Source organism: Gossypium hirsutum, chromosome A07 (genome assembly GCF_007990345.1).
Source record: "Gossypium hirsutum isolate 1008001.06 chromosome A07, Gossypium_hirsutum_v2.1, whole genome shotgun sequence".
NCBI lineage: Eukaryota > Viridiplantae > Streptophyta > Magnoliopsida > Malvales > Malvaceae > Gossypium > Gossypium hirsutum.
This window is the reverse complement of record NC_053430.1, coordinates 46,588,263-46,611,143: the sequence shown is the minus strand read 5'-3', so window position 1 is coordinate 46,611,143 and position 22,881 is coordinate 46,588,263. Positions and strand designations below refer to the sequence as shown.

At 33.9% G+C, this 22,881-nt stretch overlaps 1 protein-coding gene across 3 annotated transcripts; it reads left to right on the top strand.

Annotated features, from left to right (window-relative positions):
* Positions 1-317: 317 nt before the first annotated feature.
* Positions 318-6,046, top strand: LOC107952855 (ethylene-responsive transcription factor-like protein At4g13040). 3 transcript variants are annotated; one of them, XM_016888060.2, is made up of 8 exons: positions 331-831; positions 1,772-1,876; positions 2,126-2,253; positions 3,143-3,227; positions 3,997-4,177; positions 4,380-4,501; positions 4,593-4,745; positions 5,720-6,046. In XM_016888060.2, exons 2-7 carry the CDS (start codon positions 1,834-1,836, stop codon positions 4,730-4,732), a joined length of 699 nt encoding a protein of 232 aa, XP_016743549.1. In that variant the 5' UTR covers positions 331-831; positions 1,772-1,833; the 3' UTR covers positions 4,733-4,745; positions 5,720-6,046. The 3 variants fall into 3 exon arrangements, with proteins under 3 accessions (XP_016743547.1, XP_016743549.1, XP_016743548.1); XM_016888058.2 differs by lacking the exon at positions 5,720-6,046 and having other exon boundaries at positions 318-831; positions 4,593-4,972; XM_016888059.2 differs by lacking the exons at positions 331-831; positions 5,720-6,046 and adding an exon at positions 934-1,301 and having other exon boundaries at positions 4,593-4,972.
* The last annotated feature ends 16,835 nt before the right edge of the window (positions 6,047-22,881 follow it).

The following is a 22,881-nucleotide window of genomic DNA, read 5'->3' as shown; positions in this document are numbered from 1 at the left end:
TTTTCACCTCAAATTAAATTAAAGTAGAACATTAAATTTACTACTTACACACATATTTAATAATAGAATTTAATCAATTATATTAAAATTCATTTAATAATAACTATTAAAATTCTAATCTATATCAAATTTCTTATACTAATAAACATATACTTTATAATAATAAAAGAAAGGAAAAAAAAATCTATTTTTTAAAAAAAATATATAATTCTAAAGTAAAAAGGAAAAAAACCGAAGAGATTAAATTAGAGGGGGTTAATATTGGAACCATAGCAGACTAATGACTAAAACTCTTCAAAAGTAACACCCAATACAGAGGATACGTAGGCCTCCACATATTCAAACCCCCTCCTCTCTCTCTCTCTCTCTCTCCCCAAGACTTGGCCTTGCTTTGATTTGTTTTGTTTTATTGTTGTTGATTGATTTTCAGCATTCAACAGCAGGCAGCTTCACCACCCTTTCATAGAAAACAAAATGAGCTTTCACCTCACAAACTAAAATAAATAAATAAAATTAAAAAAAAAAAGAAACAAACAAAAGGTGGTAGTGGTAGATGCATGAGCCACCACCACACCAACACAAACTTGTTGAAAACTCTCATCTTTCTTATTTCTCCCTTCCGTTCTTTCCTCACTCTTTCTCTTATTTCACCACCATCTCCTTTCCTTGATCCTTCTCATAACACCTAAGGATCCTGAGTTTTTTTTTTAACCTTTCTTTTTGTTCTTTTATCAGATTTTAGGTTCAACCTTAATAAAATTGTCTTTCTCTCTCTGTTTTCCTCGGTTTCTGCGCTGTCCCGACTACCACCTTTTCTTTCTCCTTTCTCAGGTACCAAATAAATGACTTTTTGTTCTGGGGTTTGTTTATCTTCTTCCTTGTAATGGGTGGGTTTTCTGCGTTTCCTGGCTATGGGGTTGTCGCCATTTTTGGCTTGATGACCGTAAAGGCTTTAGCTTTTTGGCTTTTTCCGTTTTCCTCTTTGAATTTTTGTGTTTTGGATTTTGGGTTTTGTGTTTTGTCTTGTATTTTTCACTGCCTATGCTTCCATGAAAGGTGTTAGGTTGGTGGGGTTGACTTGTTTTTCCACGGAGTGATAATTGGGTTTTCTATCAGCCAGACTTACTGGACAGCTTTGTTAGTTTCACATGATGAAAGTTTTGGCTTTTACTTTATGCAAATTATGATGAATTCATCGCTTTTCTTCACCTAAAAAAAAAATAATTATGGCTGACTTTATGTCACATTGCCCCCTTATCCGGAGCTTAGCTAGCTTTTAGAAGCGAAAACCACGTTTCATGGTATTTTCATTGGTTTGTTCATATTAATTTTCAATTCCATCTATGATTGATTTCTGTTTAACTAGCATCAAATCTGTTGTCTGTTTTCAGAAATCTAATCCGTGCAAGCTATTTAGCCCTTGAATCCCTTATTATCTTGTAGCATTATTGAAATCAAACGTACTTGGTGATGAGAAACCAGCTGTTTCTATTTCAGCCAACCAAATTCCGTACCAAGTACTTTTGGTTGACTGTAATAAATGATAGCAAAAGTTTATTAACATCTGGGAAATTTCTTTGTTCTTTGTCTAAGTTTAATTGATTAGGTGCATCAGATTACTTGCATTGACTCAGTTTTGATGGCTTTTGTATTTTTTTTTACACATTTTTCTTCTTTTGCTATATGATCACCACGGATCATATCAGTTTACTGTTCGTCATTTTGTGATTGTTTAATCTACCTATAACTCGTCCATCTTTGGTAATCTTAGGAGCATAGATAAAGGGATAAATGCAAAGCTAAACCATTGGTCACTGATTGAAGCATTGCCAAATGGTGAGCTTACGCAGACGCAAGCTCCTGGGACTCTGCTCTGGTAAACTTTAGTTGACATGTAGTTTTTATATTGCATAATTAGCTGCTTCTATTGGTATCTATGAAGAGGAACATTTACTAAATTACTATGTATGTGAAGTGTGCCCTTCCCTTCATTTCTTTGCCCTTGTGTTACTTAAAGTGAGCCTGTCTAAGTAAACTATGAATTACTTGTATAGTGAATGTAATCAAACAAGTTCTAGATTATGCCTGAATAATTTCATTCACCAAATCTGGTGACTTTTTGCAGGGACGAGTTCCTTTTTTACTCCACTTTCTAGATTTTTCGATAATGGTAATGCCCCTGGAAATTCAAGTCAGAGTGCAAAATTGGTCACTGTGCATCCAATGCCCTCAGATCCCATCCACATGAATGGGGTAAGAATGCATTATTAATCAGTTGATTAGATGTAGTTTTGACGGTTTAACTGTTTTCTCTTTGTTGGGTTGATACGACTTCATTTTCCATTATTTTTCTTTTATCATTTATAAACTTAGCAGCTCGCGGAGACTCTTTTTATCTTTTTTTTTCCCTTGAGCTAGGGATGCTTACCTTAATAATGCCTCTCTAGTTTTGTCTTGTAACTTAGCTTGGTCTGTAGTTGTATATTTGCTGGTGTGTTTTCTCATACATAATAATTCTAGGAGTAAATCATTTCATTTCATTCCTCTTTGTCCACAATAAGGGGGAAGAGGACCATTTGTCATTGTTGAAGACTTTCTATTCCCTTATGACAGATTTTCTTTTTTTTTTAGTATGTTATGAAGTATTGGTAATATGAAATTGTGAAAATACAATAGAGGGGAAGAGGACCATTTGTCATTGTTGAAGACTTTCTATTCCCTTATGACAGATTTTCTTTTTTTTTTAGTATGTTATGAAGTATTGGTAATATGAAATTGTGAAAATACAATAGAATGTGCTGGTTGATGATTACTGACAGAGATTACATTTTCTACCTTAAACATTGTTTTGCTATCTATATTTGTGTGGTAGCTACTCACGAACTACTCTTGTGATTAGCATGTTTGTGGTTGGTGTAGTTGTTATGGTTATATAAATAGTGATGGCAAGTGTGGTTATGTTATATAAGAAGGAAGTGAAAGGTGGATCTTTAGAAAAAGTTAAATGCTCTGCTTGTTTTGACTCCAGAATCATATCTTGCTTGCTCATTCCATTGCATCCTGTGATTAGCATGTACTACTACTACCATCTCTCTCTTGTTTTACTAATTAACTGTTACATGTAACTTTTGATGTTTCTCAGAAAAGCATTCCTAAGGTTGCTTCTGGATCACCGAATGTCTCCGGCTCCGGCTCATCAAAAGAGCATCATAATCAACCTTTTCCTGGTTTGTTTCCCTGGAATCACATGTTCTATATATTTGTTGCTATTGTTAAGGCTGGAAAAGTTTTACTTTTCCAAGTCTTGCTTACTGTTGGTCTTTCCTTCCACTCTTAACATTTTTTTCACCCTCTATCTTTGCACCTAAGCATTTACTAATGAATGGGTTTTATGTCTTGATTGCTTACCTTGCCTCCATATTCAGCTTTAATGGCTTGAAAGAACTGCATTCAATTTTTCTTATTTTTCAAAATTTAAATGGTTAGAAAGACATGCATCCATGCTACATTTTGTGATGGTTTGTGATGGTAAAGCTGCATGGATTAATATGATATGGTTTATATTCTGCAGAATATGCTAAAACGTTACAAAGCTTACGTCTTTTCCCTTGCTCTCCACTCACTTGCATACTGTTCTTGTTAAAAGTAAAAATGATTTTGGTTCGTGTATCTAATTTTCAAGGCTAGCATTGCATAGTTTGCTCATCAAAGTTTCATGTATTTGACATCTTTAGTTTGTGTTTGTTGTTATGGGGAAGCTACTGTCCAGAGAATCAACATTGTGAAATGATGTTATGAAAATGATTTGATCCACAGTTGGTTAATGTTCGAAATAGGATGGTTTTATACTATGCATATTAGAATCCTCTTGTGTGACTTTTGGATTTTTTTATCTCATTTTGGGGCTATGTCATTACCATTAAAATCCAATACAGGGAGCCATTTACATTTCTACATTTTAACTGATGCCCAAGCACAATGTTATTATCTGTGTAGGGCAACCGATCAAACGCAGGAAGCGACACAGGAGGAAGCATGTTCAAAACCAAGAACAATGTCTAATGAGGGGTGTATACTTCAAAAATATGAAATGGCAGGCTGCAATAAAAGTTGACAAGAAACAAATTCACTTGGGAACAGTTGGTTCACAAGAAGAAGCTGCCCATTTATATGACAGGTAAAATATCGACTTTTATCTTTGCTTATAATGATTGCCTACTACAATTTTGTCCCTAAACTTCGATTGCTATTTGTTGCTCCGTAGATAGGCTAATGCTGGTTTCTACGGCTTCTCAATGTAATAAAGATGGTTTCTTAGTATTGATTTATTTTCTTTGATTGATACACTAACGGATTTTGAAACACGTTTCTATCTATAGAGCGGCATTCATGTGTGGAAGGGAGCCGAACTTTGAACTCTCAGAGGAAGAGAAGCAAGAGCTTAGGAAATTCAAGTGGGAAGAGTTTTTGGCATATACTCGGCGATCAATTACAAATAAAAGTAACCCTTTTGTTTATGAATTTTCTATGATCTCCAGAGCTGCTGTTGTTCAAATATTCATTGGGGTTTATTTGTAACGATTGGATTACAGAATACAAGCGAAGGCTCGGGAAGGTGGAACCACAGAAGAGATCTGAACCTGCAATGGAGAACAGCGAGTGGGACAACAAACAAGGAGTGAATAGCTTCTCAGCTTCAGAAGAGTTCGGGCCAGACTCTTCAGCCTCATAATCGATTTGAGAGTGTTAGTGAGGCTAAACCAATAGCTTTAGCAGTTAAATTTAGAGTTGCAGGGTCTCTCCATTTTTGGGTATTTTTCTGGTATAAAATTGGTTGCACCATTATATCGCCCTCACGAAATCACCATTGTTGCTGTCCTCCATGTATCTGCAAATTGCAGAAATCTGGGGAAAAAACATGTTTACGTTCTAGGAAGCATCAAAAATCTTTTATTAGTCGTAGTTATGCCAATTTCCATCTTTTATCTCTATGTTTCCATTAGCTAGACCTGGTAATATGAAGGCATGTATGTAGCATATATTCAACAAAACTCAAAATGAACTGGAAAACCCGAAATAATTAAATAAAGTATGTATCAATTCAATTGAAATTTTCTTAACACAAAGAGATTAATATATGAATGTATTATTTTCATTTCGAAAATGAAACCAACTCCTTTATTGAATATACTCACTGAAAACATACTGAATGGAAATAATTGTCTTGAGTTGTTATAAATTTTAAAAAGTACTTATAATAAGTGTCTATCGGTTACTCAAATTGAGGCTAGAAAATGCTGGGTGAGATAGCTCGTTACTATATGTTGCCAAGCATAATACTCTGTATAAGCAACTGAAGAGTTGTAAGACTGTTAAAACAATTCTAGATAAGCTAGGAGACATGTTCGGAAAGGAAGTGAAGGGAAAGCGCACTAAGAAAAGTAAGGGAAAGCGCACTAAGAAAGGTAAGGCTAAGGTCTCTACGCCACAACAAGTGGAAAGGAAGAGAATTAGAAAACCTAAAGACTTATCTAAGTCTAAACTTTTTTGCAGTAAGAAATGACACTTTAAGACAAACTATAAAAAGTGGAAAGAATATCTAGCTACCAAAAGCAAAGATATGGAACTCTTGCTAATAGAAGCTTGTTTAGTGAAAGATTCAATAGGCCACTGAGTCATTAATTTGAGAGCCACTAATCATGTTTGTGATTCTCTACAGGGGGTTCGAGGAGACGAAAAACGTTAAAGAGAAGAGCTTAGCGTTGCAGACTAGGAACGAGACAAGTGTGGTAGCTGATGCAGTGGGAGATGTATATCTTTATTTTGATAATTTTAGAAAGATTACTAAGTTTCTAAAGAAACTTAATTTTCGTTGCATGTTTATATAAAAAAACGGCTTAACCGTGACTTTTAATGATGAAATTGCAATATTTAGAAATTGCAATCTTATTTGTAATAGAAGGATGTCAAGTACTTTCTATTTTGTCAAACAAAAGATGTAAACACTTCTTGAAATTGAAATATCAAATACGAGACTTAAAACTTCTCACTTTAATAAAGCATACCTTTGGCATTTTGAGGCTCGATCATTTTAACTGAGAAAGTATCACTAGACTTGTGAAAGACGACATCTTAAGTTCACTTAAAAAGTTGATATTCCACAATGTGAATCTTACTTGGAAGGTAATATGACTAAACGATCTTTTAATACAAAAGGAATGGGAGTCAAAAAACCCTTAGAACTTGTGCACACTGACGTATGTAGCCCCATTAGCATTAGTGCAAGAAGTGTATTATGTAACTTTTATTGATGACTATTCCAGATATGGGTATGTAAACTTGATGTACCGCAATAGTGAAACCTTTGATAAATTTAAAGAGTTTCGTGCAAAAGTGGAGAAACAACTAGTTTTACCCATAAAGGCACTTCGGTCTGATCGAGGTGGGGAATATTTATCTGATGAGTTCTTAGGGTACCTTATAGAGAATGAGATTCTATCCAGTTAACCATGTCAGACACTCAACAATAGAATGTCGTGGTAGAGAGAAGGAATCAAATATTGTTATACATGGTACGTTCAATAAAGTTATTTGAAACTGTCAATCTCTTTCTAGGATATGCAATACAAATGACTTGCTGTATTCTGAATGATGTGCCAACTAAGGCAACATTGAAAACTCCATATGAATTGTGGCATGACAGGAAGCAAATTCTAAAACATTTAAGGATTTAGGGATGCCTAGCCTACATATTGGATAGAGATGTGAGAAAGTTGGATTCACTGACAGAATTGTACATGTTTGTAGGATACCCGAAGGGAACAAAGGTGGTTTATTTTATAACCCTGAAAGAGCAAACTGTCACAGTGTCAACTCATGCTACTTTCGTTGAAGAAAGTTATATGAATGACTTAAAACCTCAAAGTAAAGAGGTACTTAAGGAGCTTTCAAGAAATATTCAAAACCCTATGGAAACAGTTTCAAAACCAACTCCTAATAGTAGACATGCAAACAGTCAGCAGCATAAGGAGCTTTGTCGAAGTGGGAGGGTCTCTTGTATGCCTGATTTTTTCCAATCTGGCGAAAGTGTTTTTAACATTGAGTATGCTGAACAGGAAGATGATGACCCACTCACATATAACGAAGCGATGCAGAGTGTTGGTTACAAGCTTTGGGAAATAACTATAAAATTTGATATGCACTCCATGTATTCCAACTCAGTGTGGGAACTTGTAGATTTACCGAAAAGGATAAAACCCATAGGGTGTAAGTGGATCTACAAGAGGAAAAGAAATGCAGATGGAAAAGTGGAAACTTATAAGGTCAGAATTGTAGCAAAAGGTTATACTCATAAAAAAAGGTATTGATTACGAAGAAACCTTCTCTCTAATTGTCATTCTCAAGTCAATCCGTATATTACTATCCATTACGGCAGCTCTCCATTACTAGATCTAGCAAATGGATTTCAAGACAACCTTTTTGAATGATTATCTTGAAGAGAGCATTTACATGATGCAACCCACTGGATATATAGCTAAAAGAAACGAGTATAAAGTTTGCAAACTGCTTAGGTCCATATATGGACTTAAGCAAGACTTTTGGATTTGAGCAAAACGTAGATGAACCTTATGTTTATAAATGTTTAGGGGATGGAAATATGGTCTTTCTCATTTTATATGTCGATGACATTCTACTTATTGAAAATGACGTAGGGACATTATCATCGGTTAAATTGTGGTTAATCCAATAGTTTAGCATGAAGAACTTAAGCAAGTATCACGCTCATGAAATAAAAAATTTTGCTTACTTTTAGGAAATCTCCTCAGTGATATACACATGACAATGTCTACCTTGGGGTAGATCCATTTCATGCCATTACAAGAGTTCATCTATGAAGGCTGTAGGCCTTTTTTTAAGGACCTTCTTCCACTCAATATTTTAAAAAATATAAAGTTTTTAATTTTCTGTTTCAATCATGAATGATCATTATATGCATGACAAGTACATGTGACATTCTTCCCTAATATATATAACATGCTTATCTCATATATGCATGAATATACATTTGTAGTCATATAAATATCATCATGCTTATCTCATATGTATAAAAGCATAAAATTTAAATGACTTTGATCAGTCAAAGTTTTCATGATTCCATTATAGAAAAATAATAAAATTATAGAATTACAAAATTTACTCCAAAGCATACTTTGGGTCTTCTATTTTGCCACCACGGTCTTCTACTACAATACTGATTCATGTTTCCATCATCACCGTCTTTTCGTTGATATTTCTGTGTCACCGCCACCGTCCAGGAAAAATTAGGTTACAAAATTTCTATGTTCATTTCTGGCTCACATATTTTATTCTAAATGATTAAAATTAAAATCCTACGTGAAGATGATAGTCTATGGTAAAAAATATACATCCCTAAAAAATAAATTAAATTACAAATAAATTTCTAGGAATCACAACTTTGGCAAAATTACTTTATTATCAATAATAATAAAATAATTATATACATTCATTTACCTGCATTACCCTAAACATGTGAATAATTATAAGATTGTCATATCTTATCAAATATTAATGAAATAGGATGAAGAAAGAGATTCGGTTTTGGTTTACACTATAAACATTGCACAACCTTGCTCTTGATACTAATTGCTAGAAAAGAATCCGGTTTGAAAATGATTTTCTTATACAACGAAAAATTACAATTTTGAAAATCAACTCAGTTTGTGATATTTATAGAAATAAACCTTGAACCGAAATCATACCTGTGTTTTTGGATAAGCGGATCCTTGATGCTTTTTAGCTTTCAACCAAACAATCTTCTTCACTATTCTCGTACCACGAACTATTTCGAGTGTGGGCTTAAACCAATTGAATCAAAACATAGAATTAGGAAAAGTTTTCTTTACTTTTGGGTGAAAACAAAAATTCTCTCTTCAAAATAGAAACTGACAAGATTGTTGTTCCAGAAAAAATATATAATAGTTCAGAATAAATTCTCTCAATTTTTTGGCAGAGTAACAATATAACACCCCTAACTCGTATCAGTCGTCGGAATAGGACTACGAGGCATTACCGATCAATTACAATATATAACATACATTTCTCATTCACATTAATCAAACATAATCACGTTGTCCCTTATAAGGCTTTACGAGACCTTAAAACATGCTTAAAAGAGATTCGAGACTAAATCGATAGCATTTGAAAACTTTGGGAAACTTAGAAAATTTTCATACATACAAGGTTCACACCCATGTGAATAGGCCGTGTGCCTCACATGGCCACCAGACACGCCCGTGTCACCAGTCGTGTGGAAACAGGCCATACATACTGACTTGCATCACATGACCAAGGACACACCCGTGTGCTAGGCCGTGTGAAAACTGGAGGGTATACTGACTTGGGCCACACGGCTAACCACACACCCGTGTATCCAGCCCGTGTGCCTTATGAAATGGCCATATACGCCCATGTGCTAGGTCGTGTGCCATTTAGGGGGTATACTGACTTATACCACAAGGCCAGCCACACGCCCGTGTGTGAGACCGTGTGGAGCATACTGACTTCGATTCAATTTCAACACCAGGAGACACACGGCAGTGTATCATGACCGTATGTCACACACGGATGAGAGACACGCCCGTGTCTCTGCCAGTGTGGACAAAAATAGGCCTTTTGCAAAGTCAATTTGCCACCCTTTTTGGACATACCTAAACAAGCTCATATGATATCATTTTAAGACACAAATATGCAGCCAAAAGTCATTAATCAATACACAATCATACCATATCCAATTCAACAATATTTAATACTCAAATCAATGCCAAATACTTATTCAAATACTTATATCATCAAGCATCCAATCACAAGTATAAACTTCTCAAATTATCAACTTCAATAATACCATATAGCTCATTAACCAAACTCAAAATATAACCATTTGAACAACTATGAAACCTTAATCACATTTATACCAAAACATACCAAAATAAGCCATTACTCATGGCTATAAATACAAAACAAAACATATACATTTATAAGCCAAATCTCATGGCTATATACATGCCATATACCATATATATATACAACTCAAAAGTACCAAGTAGATGGTTGGATAGTGTGACGTAGTCTCTGACGATCCCCGAATCTGAGCTAGTTTTGAATTCACTATAAAACATGGAAGAAACAAACAAGGTAAGCTATAAACATAGTAAGTTCGTATGATATAAACTTATCTAATCACAAATATATCATTCAATAATTTAAGCATAATAACATGTAACTCTTGATTACTAACAAACCTTTCACCTGCATGTTCATATGCTATATGTAAACTTCATGACTTCTTCGGTTTAAAACTCATAATATACATACACATACCTGTATTAATCCATAACTAGTTCATATATACACAATATGCCGTTGAATACTCGATATTTCGCACACTAAGTGCCATGCTCAATATCACGCACACTAAGTGCCATGCTCAATGTCTTGCACACTAAGTGCCATACTCAATGTCTCGCACACTAAGTGCCGTATATAGCCGAAGCTATCTTAAATCGCATACTAAGTGCTAAACATAGCTAATTTGTCGTCGAATATGACCATAATCTCGTATATACAATTTATGCAATATCAAAGCATTAAAACCATAATTGTAATAATGTTTAGCACGTATGAACTTACCTTGGATGCTAAAACGGTGATTTGAGTTGATTATTCGATAACTTTTGTTTTCCCCCGATCTAGGTCTGAATTCCTCCTTTCTTGATCTAAATGTATTCAAAATCAAATCATTTATTCATCAATTCATTCAATTCATTCCACAAACACTTATTTAGGCATTTTTACACTTTAGCCTCTAAAGTTCCACATTTTTACAATTTAGTCCTCATTTCATAAATACACAAAATTCACACAATTCAATTTAACCCATGCTTAGCCAATTTATACTTGAGTCCCTAGTAGCTCAAAAATTTCATTTATTTCACATTTCAACCCCTTAATTTACACTTTTCACTCCTTATTTGACATTTTTACAAAAACCTTTAAATCTATCAACAAATAATCATTTTCCATTATCAAACATTCAAAAGCTCAAGCATTCATCAATGAAACTTCATGAAATCATTAAAAAATTCAAAAATTAAGGCACGAGCTAGCTAGAAGACGAAGCAACGATTACAAAAACGTAGAAATCATAAAAAACCGAACAAAAATGAACTTACATTCACAAAGTACCATGGCCGAACCTTTAAACACAAAAATGGTGTCTTTTTCTTCTTCCCAATCGGTTAGATGAAGATGATAGCCTTCAAATTATGCTTTTGTTTTATTATTATACTTAAAATAACCAAATTACCATATTAACCTTTAATAAAAACCATTAAAAATCATTTATGCATGGCCATATTTGTCCACTCACCCTTTTAATGGCCTATTTACAACACAAGGACCTTAACATTAAAGTTATATAGCTATTAAACACCTTTAGCTAATAGAACAACACTTTTGTATTTTACGCGATTTAGTCCTTTTTCTCAAATTGACTATTCAAACAACAAAATTAGCTTACGAAATTTTCACACATACATCCTATCATGTTGTAAACACACAAAATAATATTAAAATAATTTTTGACCTCAGATTTGTGGTTCTGAAACCACTATTTCGATTTAGCTAAAACCGGGCTGTTACAAACAATATCTTTAAATTGTGTAAATAGCTCTATCAATGCCATAAATTTATAGGGAGAGAAGGTAGAACCCTTGTTGAATTGTAGAGGTTTATTTCAAATATAAAAAAAAACTTCCTATTCCAACTAGGAGAGGGAGAGTGGCTAATAGGGTGTACTTCCCCTCATATGTATTATGATGGGGATTCGGGCCTCTCATTGTATTGGGCCCAATTATATATGCTTTTTGGAATTTTAACCCAACAATTTATAATTTAATCCAACCCAATACATATTTTTCTATTTTCCAAAATAAACATTAAATTTCCAATTAAAAAATTTTCTCATCCCAAAGTTACCCTTGATAAAATTATGATAAATTTTCCCTTGGTAAAATTTCTAAGAAAACATATTCAATATTTCACAACTAAACTTGTTCATTATGACTGAATGATTTATTTTCATATTCGGGCTTTAAAATTTCCCAAAAACATAAACTCAATCTTCCAATCATTTCTGAGTAATCCATATATATTCAACTTGATCATTTTTCATTTTCATTTCTATTTCTATTTTTTGAGAAACCCACATTCATTTCCAAATGATTCAATTTCTCTATTTCAAAGAAAACCATAATGATTTCTAAATGTTTTACATTTCCTTGTTTGTATTCATTCTATTTATTTTGATTCAAACACGCAATTCTTTCTAGTTTCAATAAGCTAAAGGAGGGACCGATTGAACATATGTAATTAGGGCTTAAATGATTTATAATTATGTTCCAACTTTTTACCTATTAATTATGATCTCATTTACTCATGAAGTCATTCCCTAACAACATACCATTACGAAAACAACTATTTAGTGCTCATTCAATAACCTTGTCATAAGTGTGTTACCCTCATAGTATACCATTGATCTCTTTGGGATAATATTCGTTCTCCCAATATGATCCTATTTTATCTCATGGTAACCATTACATCTTCCTTCATGAAAAGTCATCCATCACAAAGACGAACAACTCATGACCACATTTACTTTTCATCAACCATGTAATGCCTATGAGAGGCTATCATTTACCCATGTTTTCGGATTTGAATTTCACTGTTGTTGTAACACCTCTAACCCGTATCCGTTGCCAGACTAGGGTTAAATACATTACCGGACAAATTGAAACATTTAACATTCATCTCACAATCATCATAGCATTATAGTCATACATCAATATAGAGTCCCTTACATAAGTCAACGAGACCTTAATCATGCTTTAGAAAGGGGTCGGGACTAAACTGAACTCATATAAATTTTTTCTAAAATTAAACATTTTTCAAAGTTATACAGGTCACACACCCGTGTGCCTCACACGGCATTAGACACGCCTGTGTGTCTAGGCCGTGTCAAAATAGGGCATACATACTGACTTGTCGACACGGCCATATGACATGCCCGTGTGCTAGGCCGTGTGAAAATTAGGGAGGCTACTAACTTGAGTCACACGGCCAGTCACACGCCGTATGTCTAGCCCGTGGTCGAGACTGACTTGGCCACAAGGCCTAGCACACGCCCGTGTGGTCTGCCCAGGCTCATTTTGAAATGGCCTTCGAGCAACATGGTTAAGATACGCGCTCATGTCCCTGCTCGTGTGGGCAAAAATAGGCTAATTGCAAGGCCAAATTTCCACCCATTAAGGGTCCTCTCTACAAACATCAAAACCAAACACATTTGCACTATAATTCTCAATCATTTTACAACCAAAACATACGTCATTTATACCAATTCATTATCAACATATTTCATGCTTGAAACATATACCAAATCATATCATTCCATTAGCCAAAAACATACCAAATTATATGATTTATAACCTTAATATTCACATTCAATTTCAAACCACATTCTTACCAATTCTACAATTAAGCACATACCAAAACTTACCAAACTTACCATTTCTCTTGGCCATTCATGAACAGATAAAACATGCCACAATTGCATCACATATCATATACCAAAATCAAACCATAAATCCAACCATAATCTAGCCATATCTCATGGCATGATATACACATTACAAAACATACCTCAAAGTATTTCTAGCCTATATAGGCCATACTTTAATATAAACATTTTCAAAAGGTACCAAAATTTAGTTCGATAATGTGGTGACGATCCTCGAGCTCTTGATAGCTACGATATTTATAAAACAATGCAAACACATACAAAGTAAGCTTTCAAAAGATTAATAAGCCAAATACAAATAAACTTATCATTTAAATCATATAATCTTCATTAATTTGCTTTTAATTCATAGCCAAATACTATCGCAACCTCAATATTCATATACATTTCATATATTCCAAATTCTTTAGCACATATAGCATATTTTCTCATGCTTTTATCACATATCATCAATTTTTCACTAAAGTACATATACTTACCTTTTTACATCAAATATGATACACATTTTAAACGTACCTGAATCGGATGCCTGTTTACATCATAATTCAGTTTCTCAAAATGCCTGTTGAACCATTCGGAATCATAAGGATATGCGGATAGCTCAGAAAGCTTGTACAATGCCAACGTCCCAGACGTGGTCTTACATGTAATCAAATATCGATGCCACTGTCCTAGACAGGATCTTACATGAAATCAAGTACGATGCCAACGTCCCAAACGTGGTCTTACATGTAAATCATAAGTCGATGTCAACGTCCCAGACGTGGTCTCATAAGTCGATGCCAACGTCCGTTGTCTTACACGATAACACATATCGGATCCTATGTCATGACATGTATCCTAACTATTCCTAAGGTTCGTACGAGGCTTTTCGGACGTCAAAACTTTTTTGATACTTTCTCGAATATCTCATTCTCAACATATATAATCATTCAACATTGTTAAAAAACATATAATCAATAATAATTCAATTCAAAATACATTTATTTGTATATTGACTTACCTTATACGAATTCGAATAAATAGAATCGGCTACTCGACGACTTTCGACTTTCCCCGATCTAATTCTGTTTTCTTTGGTTCTTGATCTATATCAATTCAAATTTAACTTATTCACTTTCACATTCATTCAAATCAATCCAAAAACATATATTTAGGGCACTTTACAAACTAGCCCTCACATTTTCACATTTTGACACTTTAGTCCCTATTTCACAAAATCACAAAATACACATAATTTCTTTATAAACGTGTCTAGCCGAATTTTCATATAGCTCATACAAGCCTACATATTTAATATATTTCACATTTTAGTCCCTCAAAAGCTCATTTTTACAATTTAGCCCAAATTACTCAAATTCATCAAAAATTCAAAGACAAAACATATTAACCCAAAACATATCTTCAATTTATCAACAACTAACTTCACAAAATCATAGTTTCATCAATGGCATAACTTAAAACATAATCAAATTTAGAAATTGAGGCATGGTCTTAGTAAAACACAAAGCAACAATCACAAAAACATAAAAATCATACTCATACCTTAATCACCCAATTTTTTAGCCGAAACCCTAAGAGCTCTTCAACCTTATTTTTCTTTTTGATTTTCGGCTATATGAACACAAAAGGACTTAATTTTCATGTTTTGTTTTATTATAATTCATTTAATAATCAAATACCATTTTTAACCTTATTAATATCCTTAGAATTCCACTAACTCATGACCAAATATGTCCATGCATTAATTCAATGGTATAATATCAACATAAGGACCTCACATTTAAAGAGACACATCAAATAGGCACTTTAACAAACAACAAGCAACTTTTACATTTTACGCTATTAGGTCCTTTTAACAAATTGAGCACACAAACGATTAAATTTTCGTACGAAACTTTCACAAATATTAATTCACATATAATAGGCACAAAAAATAATATAAAAATATTTTTTGATTCGAATTTGTGGTCTCGAAACCACTATTCTGCTAGGGTCTAAACTGGACTGTTACAAGTCTCCCCCTTAGGGATTTTCGTCCCCTAAAATCTTTCCGTTAAATAGTTTGGATATTGCTGTCTTATAGCATCTTCAGGCTCCCACGTAGCCTCTTCAATACCGTGTCGATACCATAATACTTTTACTAACAGAATTCTCTGATTTCTCAATTCTTTAATCTCACGAGCTAAGATATGGATCGGTTCTTCTTCATAGGTCATGTCAGACTGAATCTCAATCTCAGATGGAGAAATTACATGCGAGGTATCAGATTTGTATCGTCGAAGCATCAATACGTGAAACACATTATAAATCTTTTCTAGCTCACGAGGCAATAATAATCTATATGCAACCAGCCCGATACGCTCAGTAATCTCATACGGCCCGATGAATCTCAGACTCAATTTTCCTTTTTTACCAAATCAGAGTATTTTCTCCCACAGGGATACTTTCAAAAAAACTTTGTCTCTGATCTCAAATTCAATATCTTTTCATTTCAAATCTGCATATGATTTCTCACTATCAGAAGTTGCTTTCAAACTATCTCGAATTACTTTTACTTTCTGTTCGGTCTCTTTTATCAAGTCAATCCTGTGAATCTTATTCTCACTGAGCCCAGTCCAATATAGAGGTGTATGGCATTTATGACCATATAAGGCTTCATTCAGTGCCATTTTTATGCTCGATTGAAAACTGCTATTGTAAGAGAATTCAATGAAAGGCAAATATTGTTCCCACGTACCTTCAAATTCAAGAACGCAACATCTCAACATGTACTCGAGTATCTGAAAAATCCACTCGGATTGACCATCTGTTTGCGGGTGAGAAGTAGTACTGAAATGTAATTTTGTACCTAGAGCATCTTGTAATTTCTTCCAAAATCGCGATGTAAATCTCGGATCTTTGTCTGGCACAATAGATAATGGCACACCATGCAATCTCACAATATCAGAAATGTATAACTCAACTAACTTATTAAGTGAGTAATCGGATCGTACCAAAATAAAATGAGCTGTTCTTTAATCGATCAACTACAACCTGGATAACATCTTTCTTTCATGGAGATAGGGGCAAACCTGACACAAAATCCATCGTCACTCTATCCCATTTCCACTCCGGAATCATAATTGGCTGTAACAAACCAGAGGGTACTTGATGTTCAGCTTTAACTTGCTGAAAAATTAAGCGTTTCGCAACAAATTCAGAGATATCACACTTCATACCAGGCCACCAATAAAGCTGTTTCATATCATTATACATTATACAAATTTAGAGATATCATACATTGGATAGTTCTTTTCATTCGGCTTTAACTGTCTCGAAGCATAAGCAATGACTTTAACTTCCTGCATCAAAACACATCCTAGACCGTTCAACAAGGCATCACTATAGATCACAAATTCCTTACCCGTTTCGGGTTGTACTAACACTGGAGCTTCAGTCAATAGTGCTTTCAACTGATCAAAGCTTTTCTGACACTTTTCAGACCATTCAAACTTCACATCTTTCTGAAGTAGTTTCGTTAACAGAGTTGCAATCATAGAAAAGCCTTTTACGAACCGTCTATAATAACCGACAAGTCCCAGAAAACTGCAGACTTCGGAGACATTCCTCAGAGGCTTCTAATCCAAAATGGCTGAAATTTTGCTCGGATCAACTAGGATACCTGATGCTAATACAATATGCCCCATAAAACTGACTTCTCGTAACCAGAATTCACATTTTCTAAACTTTGCATATAGTTGCTTATCTCACAAAGTCTGTAGCACTATTCTCAGATGTTCGGCATGCTTAGATTCATTATGCGAATAAATCAATATGTCATCAATGAATACGACAACAAATTGATCTAAATACTATTTGAAAATTCTATTCATCAAATCCATAAAGATTGCAGGTGCATTCGTTAATCCGAAAGGCATAACTAAAAACTCATAGTGGTCATACCTTGTTCTGAATGCAGTTTTTAGAATGGCTGAGTCTTTTACTCGTAACTGATAATAGCCCGATCTCAAATCTATCTTTGAAAATACGGTAGCTCCCTTCAACTGATCAAACAAATCATCAATTCGAGGTAGAGGATACTTGTTCTTGATAGTCACTTTATTCAACTGATGATAATCTATGCACATTCTCATCGTACCGTCTTTCTTTTTCATAAACTGAACTGGTACACCCTAAGGTGAGAAACTCGGTCTAGCAAACCCTCTATCGGTCAACTCTTGCAATTGAGACTTTAATTCTTTCAGTTCGGTCGAAGCCATTCTATACGAAGCTATCAAAATCGGAGTAGTTCCAGGTACTAATTCAATGCCAAACGCAACTTCTCGTATATGAGGTAATCCCGGAAGTTCTTCAGGAAATTCACAAACAACATGCACTTCTTTTTTGACATTTTCGAATAAATCACATAGGCAAAGTAAGCTTCACAACCTTTTCTCACAATACTCAAAGCTTTCATCGAAGATATTGCATATCAAATTAATAGTTTTCCGTTTGCAATTCACAACAGCATCATGCAAAGTTGACCAATCCATACCCAGAATTATATCAAACTCATCAAAGGGTAGTAACATCAGATCGACCGGAAAATAAATGTCTCAAAATATTAAGGGACAATTCTTACAAACTTTATTGACCAAAACACATCTTCCTAGGGGGTTCGATACTTTAATTACAAATTCAGTAGAATCTATAGACAAAGTCTTACTATTCACTGAATTCATGCATATATAAGAGTGCATTGATCCAGGATCTATAAAAGTAATCACAAAAGTATCATAAAGAGTGAAAATACTCGTAATCATATCTGGAGACGAAGCTTCCTCACGAGCTCGAGTGGCATAGGCTCTGGATTAATTCAATGGTATAATATCAACATAAGGACCTCACATTTAAAGAGACACATCAAATAGGCACTTTAACAAACAGTAGACAACTTTTACATTTTGCACGATTAGGTCATTTTAACAAATTTTCATACGAAATTTTCACAAATATTAATTCACATATAATAGGGATCGAAAATAATATCAAAATATTTTTTTACTTGGATTTGTGGTTCCAAAATCACTATTCCGACTAGGGTCTAAACCAAACCGTTATAGTTGTGAATTACGCTACATACTTTAGAAGTCGTGCACTCAACACACCAACTTTTGATTCCTTATTTATTCCAACTCAAGCTTTTACTTACATGAAAGTGTATGAGTCACGTATACATAGTCAACCATCCACTTAGGATTTAGGTATGCCACACTATGAACGTCACAAGTGAATAGATCCATAAATAAATTTAGGATCTATTCTATTTGGGTCCAGTCCGATGTACTATCAGTCTAGTTAGTCACATCTATGTCTCTATCTTCTAGGAGTCATCCGTTTCAATTTACAAGACAAAGCATCTCCCTAATTGGATTTGATAGATGTCATATTAATCTTTCAATCGATTTTCTCATTTTCGATTAGACTAAAGACATGTTCAGGTTCATCTACAAATACAATTTGTCTTTCTGTATTACGATCTGACCACATAATACCACTAAATATTAGTTAAACAATAGACAGCCAATGAGAAACATTTGCTTCCATTTTGCTTTGTGTGAAAAATCCATGTGAGGAATCTATACAAAGTATTGATGTAATTAATGAATAGTTTTATTAAACAATTGTTTAAAAAATTACAAGTGTACTTAGGCGAAAGTACTACATTTAGAGAACTAGATCCAATAATGGGTACCTATATCTCATTCATGAGAAATCTCAGCCTCTGAACCTGTTCAAAGCTTATAAAGTTGAAATTGAGAATCAACTTAAAAAAAGGATTAAGAATGTTAGATCTAATTGTAGTGGTGAGTACTACAGTAGATATGATGGCTCAAGTGAACAACGTCTAGGATCATTTGCGGAATTCCTAGAAGAATGCAATATTGTTCCACAGTACACCATACCAGGATCACCTAGTATGAATGGTGTAGCTAAAACAAGAAATAGGACTCTTAAGGATATGTTAAGGAGCATGATTGCTCATTCTACCTTTCCTGAGTCCATTTGTGGAGAAGCGTTAAAGATAAGAACATACATTCTGAATAGAGTACCCACTAAAGCAGCTACAAAAACACCTTATGAACTCTGGACATGTTAGAAGTCTAGTCTAAAGCACTTTCACATTTGGGATGTCCAGTTGGGGCAAGGCCTTATAGGCCACATGAAAAGAAATTAAACTGCAACATTTTTTAAAGATGTTGAGTTTAGAAGGAGAAATAAGGTTAAAGACATTACTTTTGAGGAGGAATTAGATTCTAACTATTCATGCTATCACTTTTTAAAATGTTTAGGTTCTAATACCTATTATTGATCCAGAAATGAATCCAGAACCTCAACAAGACAATGTTAAACAACTCCTTATTCAAGATGAGGTAATTATTCTAGAAGAAGAAACTCAATAACCTCACAAAAATGAGTATGATAATAGAATGATGGAATACGATCCAATCAACTTTCATCAGGCCATGAAAATTTCTAATTCTCAAAAGTGGATTGATGTCATGTAAGAAGAGTATAAGTCTATGCAAGACAATAAAGTTTGAAAACTTGTCCCATTACTTGAAGACGCAAAATCAATTGGTTGTAAATGGATATTTAAAACCAATAGGGATGCAAATGGTAATGTGGAGAGGTATAAGACGCTTTTTGTAGTTAAAGGATATACTTAAAAAGAATATATTGATTTTACAGAGGCTTTCTCTCCGGTTTCATCAACAGATTCTTTTAGGACAATCATGACACTTATTGCTCATTTTGATCTTGAGTTATATCATATGGATGTTAAGACCATGTTTCTCAATGGTGACATTAAAAAAAAATTATATAGTGCAACCAAAAAAATTTGAATTGGGAGCCCTAAAAATATGATTTACAAATAAACAAAATCCATCTATGGACTCAAACAATGTAACAACCCGATTTTGGGCTTAGTCGGAACAGTGGTTTCAAGACCACTAATACGAAGTCAGAGAAAGTATTTTATTATCATTTTAGAGTTATAATATGTTTATATTAGTGCATGAAAAATTTAGTGAAGTAATTTAGCGTTTATGAGCTTAATTACGAAAAAGGACTACATCGCATAAAGTGTAAAAGTCCTATTTTGATAGCTAAGGGTGTCAAATAGCTAGAGAACCTAAATTGGAGGTATTTAAAAGGAAATTAGACCCTTTAGAATAGCATGATTGGCCATAGGGACAAGGAGATAGAAAAGTCAAAGAAATTAGGTGGGTTGGTGACTTAAGTGAATAGATTGAATAAAATAAAAATTTACCTTCATTTTCTTTACTCTTTCTTTATTCCCATGGAAATATCATTCATTAGAGGGGCTTGGAAGCTTGAAAGTTTCAGCAACTTATCCCTCTCTCAAGTAAGTGATTTTGGTAGTTTTCTTGATGATTTTTACATTTTTGGACCCCTTGAAGCATAAGCTTTCAAATGAAGGGACCGTTTTGCCAAATGGTTGAAAGTATAGGGTTTTACCATGAGAGTTTTCGTGTAGTTTTCTAAAATTTTATGAAAGAATATGAGTATTATATGTGTAATAAACAACTTTTGTGAAGAAGTTTTCATGGAAACCCTAAGTAAGGACCATTTTGCATAACTTGTAAAATAAGTGATAAATGTGTGAAATGGTGGAAATTTTGAATTGCTATAAGAGTAAAAAGGGTTCGAATAGGCTTATGATATAAAGGACACGGGCGTGTCCCTGTATGCTTAGGCCGTGTGTGTGATATCCCGAATTACGGCCTAATCGGAATAGTGGTTTCAAGACCACAAATCCGAGATAGAAATAATTATTTTATAACTATTTTAAGGTCTATGATATTATTTCATGATTGTGTGAAACTTTCATGAAGAAATTCTATGCATAAAGTGCTTAATTTGAAATTTGGAACTAAATTGAATAAGTTGCAAATCTTGCATTCTAGAAGTTTCTAGTATGAAATTGCTTTGAAATATTAATTAGGAGGTCTTAAATAGCAATTTGACCAATTTTTAAGTTTATGGACAAAAATTGGACATGGATGGAATTTTTGAAAGTTTAATAAGGAAGGGCATTTTGGTCATTTGGATATTAAATGAAATAAAATGGGAAAAATAACAAAAAAATGATCATCTTCTCCATAAGTTGCTGCTGAATTTTGCTTTCCACCATAGCTAGGGTTTCAACACTTTTAAGCCTTGATTGTAAGTGATTTCTATGCTCGTTTTTAATGTTCTTTACATTTTGGATATCCTCGTAGCTCGGTTTACCTATTTCTACCAATATTTTGAGCTAGGGTTTATATTTAAAAATTTACCCATGAATGATATGCATGAATTTTGATGTTTTATGGTAGAATATGAAGCTTGAGATTGTGTTAAACAACTTTTGCTAAGTGATTTTACGTAAAAATGACTAAAATGACATAATCGGTAAAAATACCTAATGTTTATAAATAGATGTTAGAGTGAGAATTGGATATTGCTATAGAAGGGAAAAATGATCAGCACGTCACAAAACATAAGAAAATAGGGTGAAGTTTAATTTACAAGATTTGGGGCAAAAGTGTAAATATGTGAAAGTTTAGGGGCAAAATTGTAATTTTTTCAAAATATGATTTTGGGTTGATTTGAATACTATGAGTCCTAATTAGGCTATATTTGAAATGATAGAGCAAGGAAAATTGAAATTCAGGCTAAAACCGGCAAAATACCAAGTTGTGGACAAAATGGTAAAAATGACCATTTTCGCATACGAGGTAAGTTTATGTGTAAATGTAGTAACATAATTTTCATTTTAAGTAATTTAATGTTATTTATATGATGTGATGATTAATATCATGAAATATTATGCTCTGTGGTTATTATTGAGTAATATGCAAATTATGTGTGTTACTTGATAAATATGAATTGCTACCGAGTATCGGTTTCGACATTCCGTGGAAGAGGGCAAAGATGTGTAATCAAGGAAAAAGCCCGTTTGAACCTTGGGAATAGATTAGGATACAAGTGACATGTCACTAGGATATTTGAGTTCCGAACTCGTTGAGTTGAGTCCGAGTTCGTGAGATATAACTAGGCATCCGAGCTCGTTGAGTTGAGTCTGAGTTCACTTATGGATGTAAACGCCCGAGCTCGTTGAGTTGAGTCCGAGTTCACTTATGGGCGGGTTACATGGTAGCTTGGCTACATAATTTCTA

Coding starts and splice junctions, on each gene's coding strand:
- LOC107952855 (XM_016888060.2), top strand. CDS start 1,834: ATGGTGAGCTTACGCAGACGCAAGCTCCTGGGACTCTGCTCTG. Junction 1,877..2,125: donor GCTCCTGGGACTCTGCTCTG/GTAAACTTTAGT, acceptor GACTTTTTGCAG/GGACGAGTTCCTTTTTTACT. Junction 2,254..3,142: donor ATCCCATCCACATGAATGGG/GTAAGAATGCAT, acceptor GATGTTTCTCAG/AAAAGCATTCCTAAGGTTGC.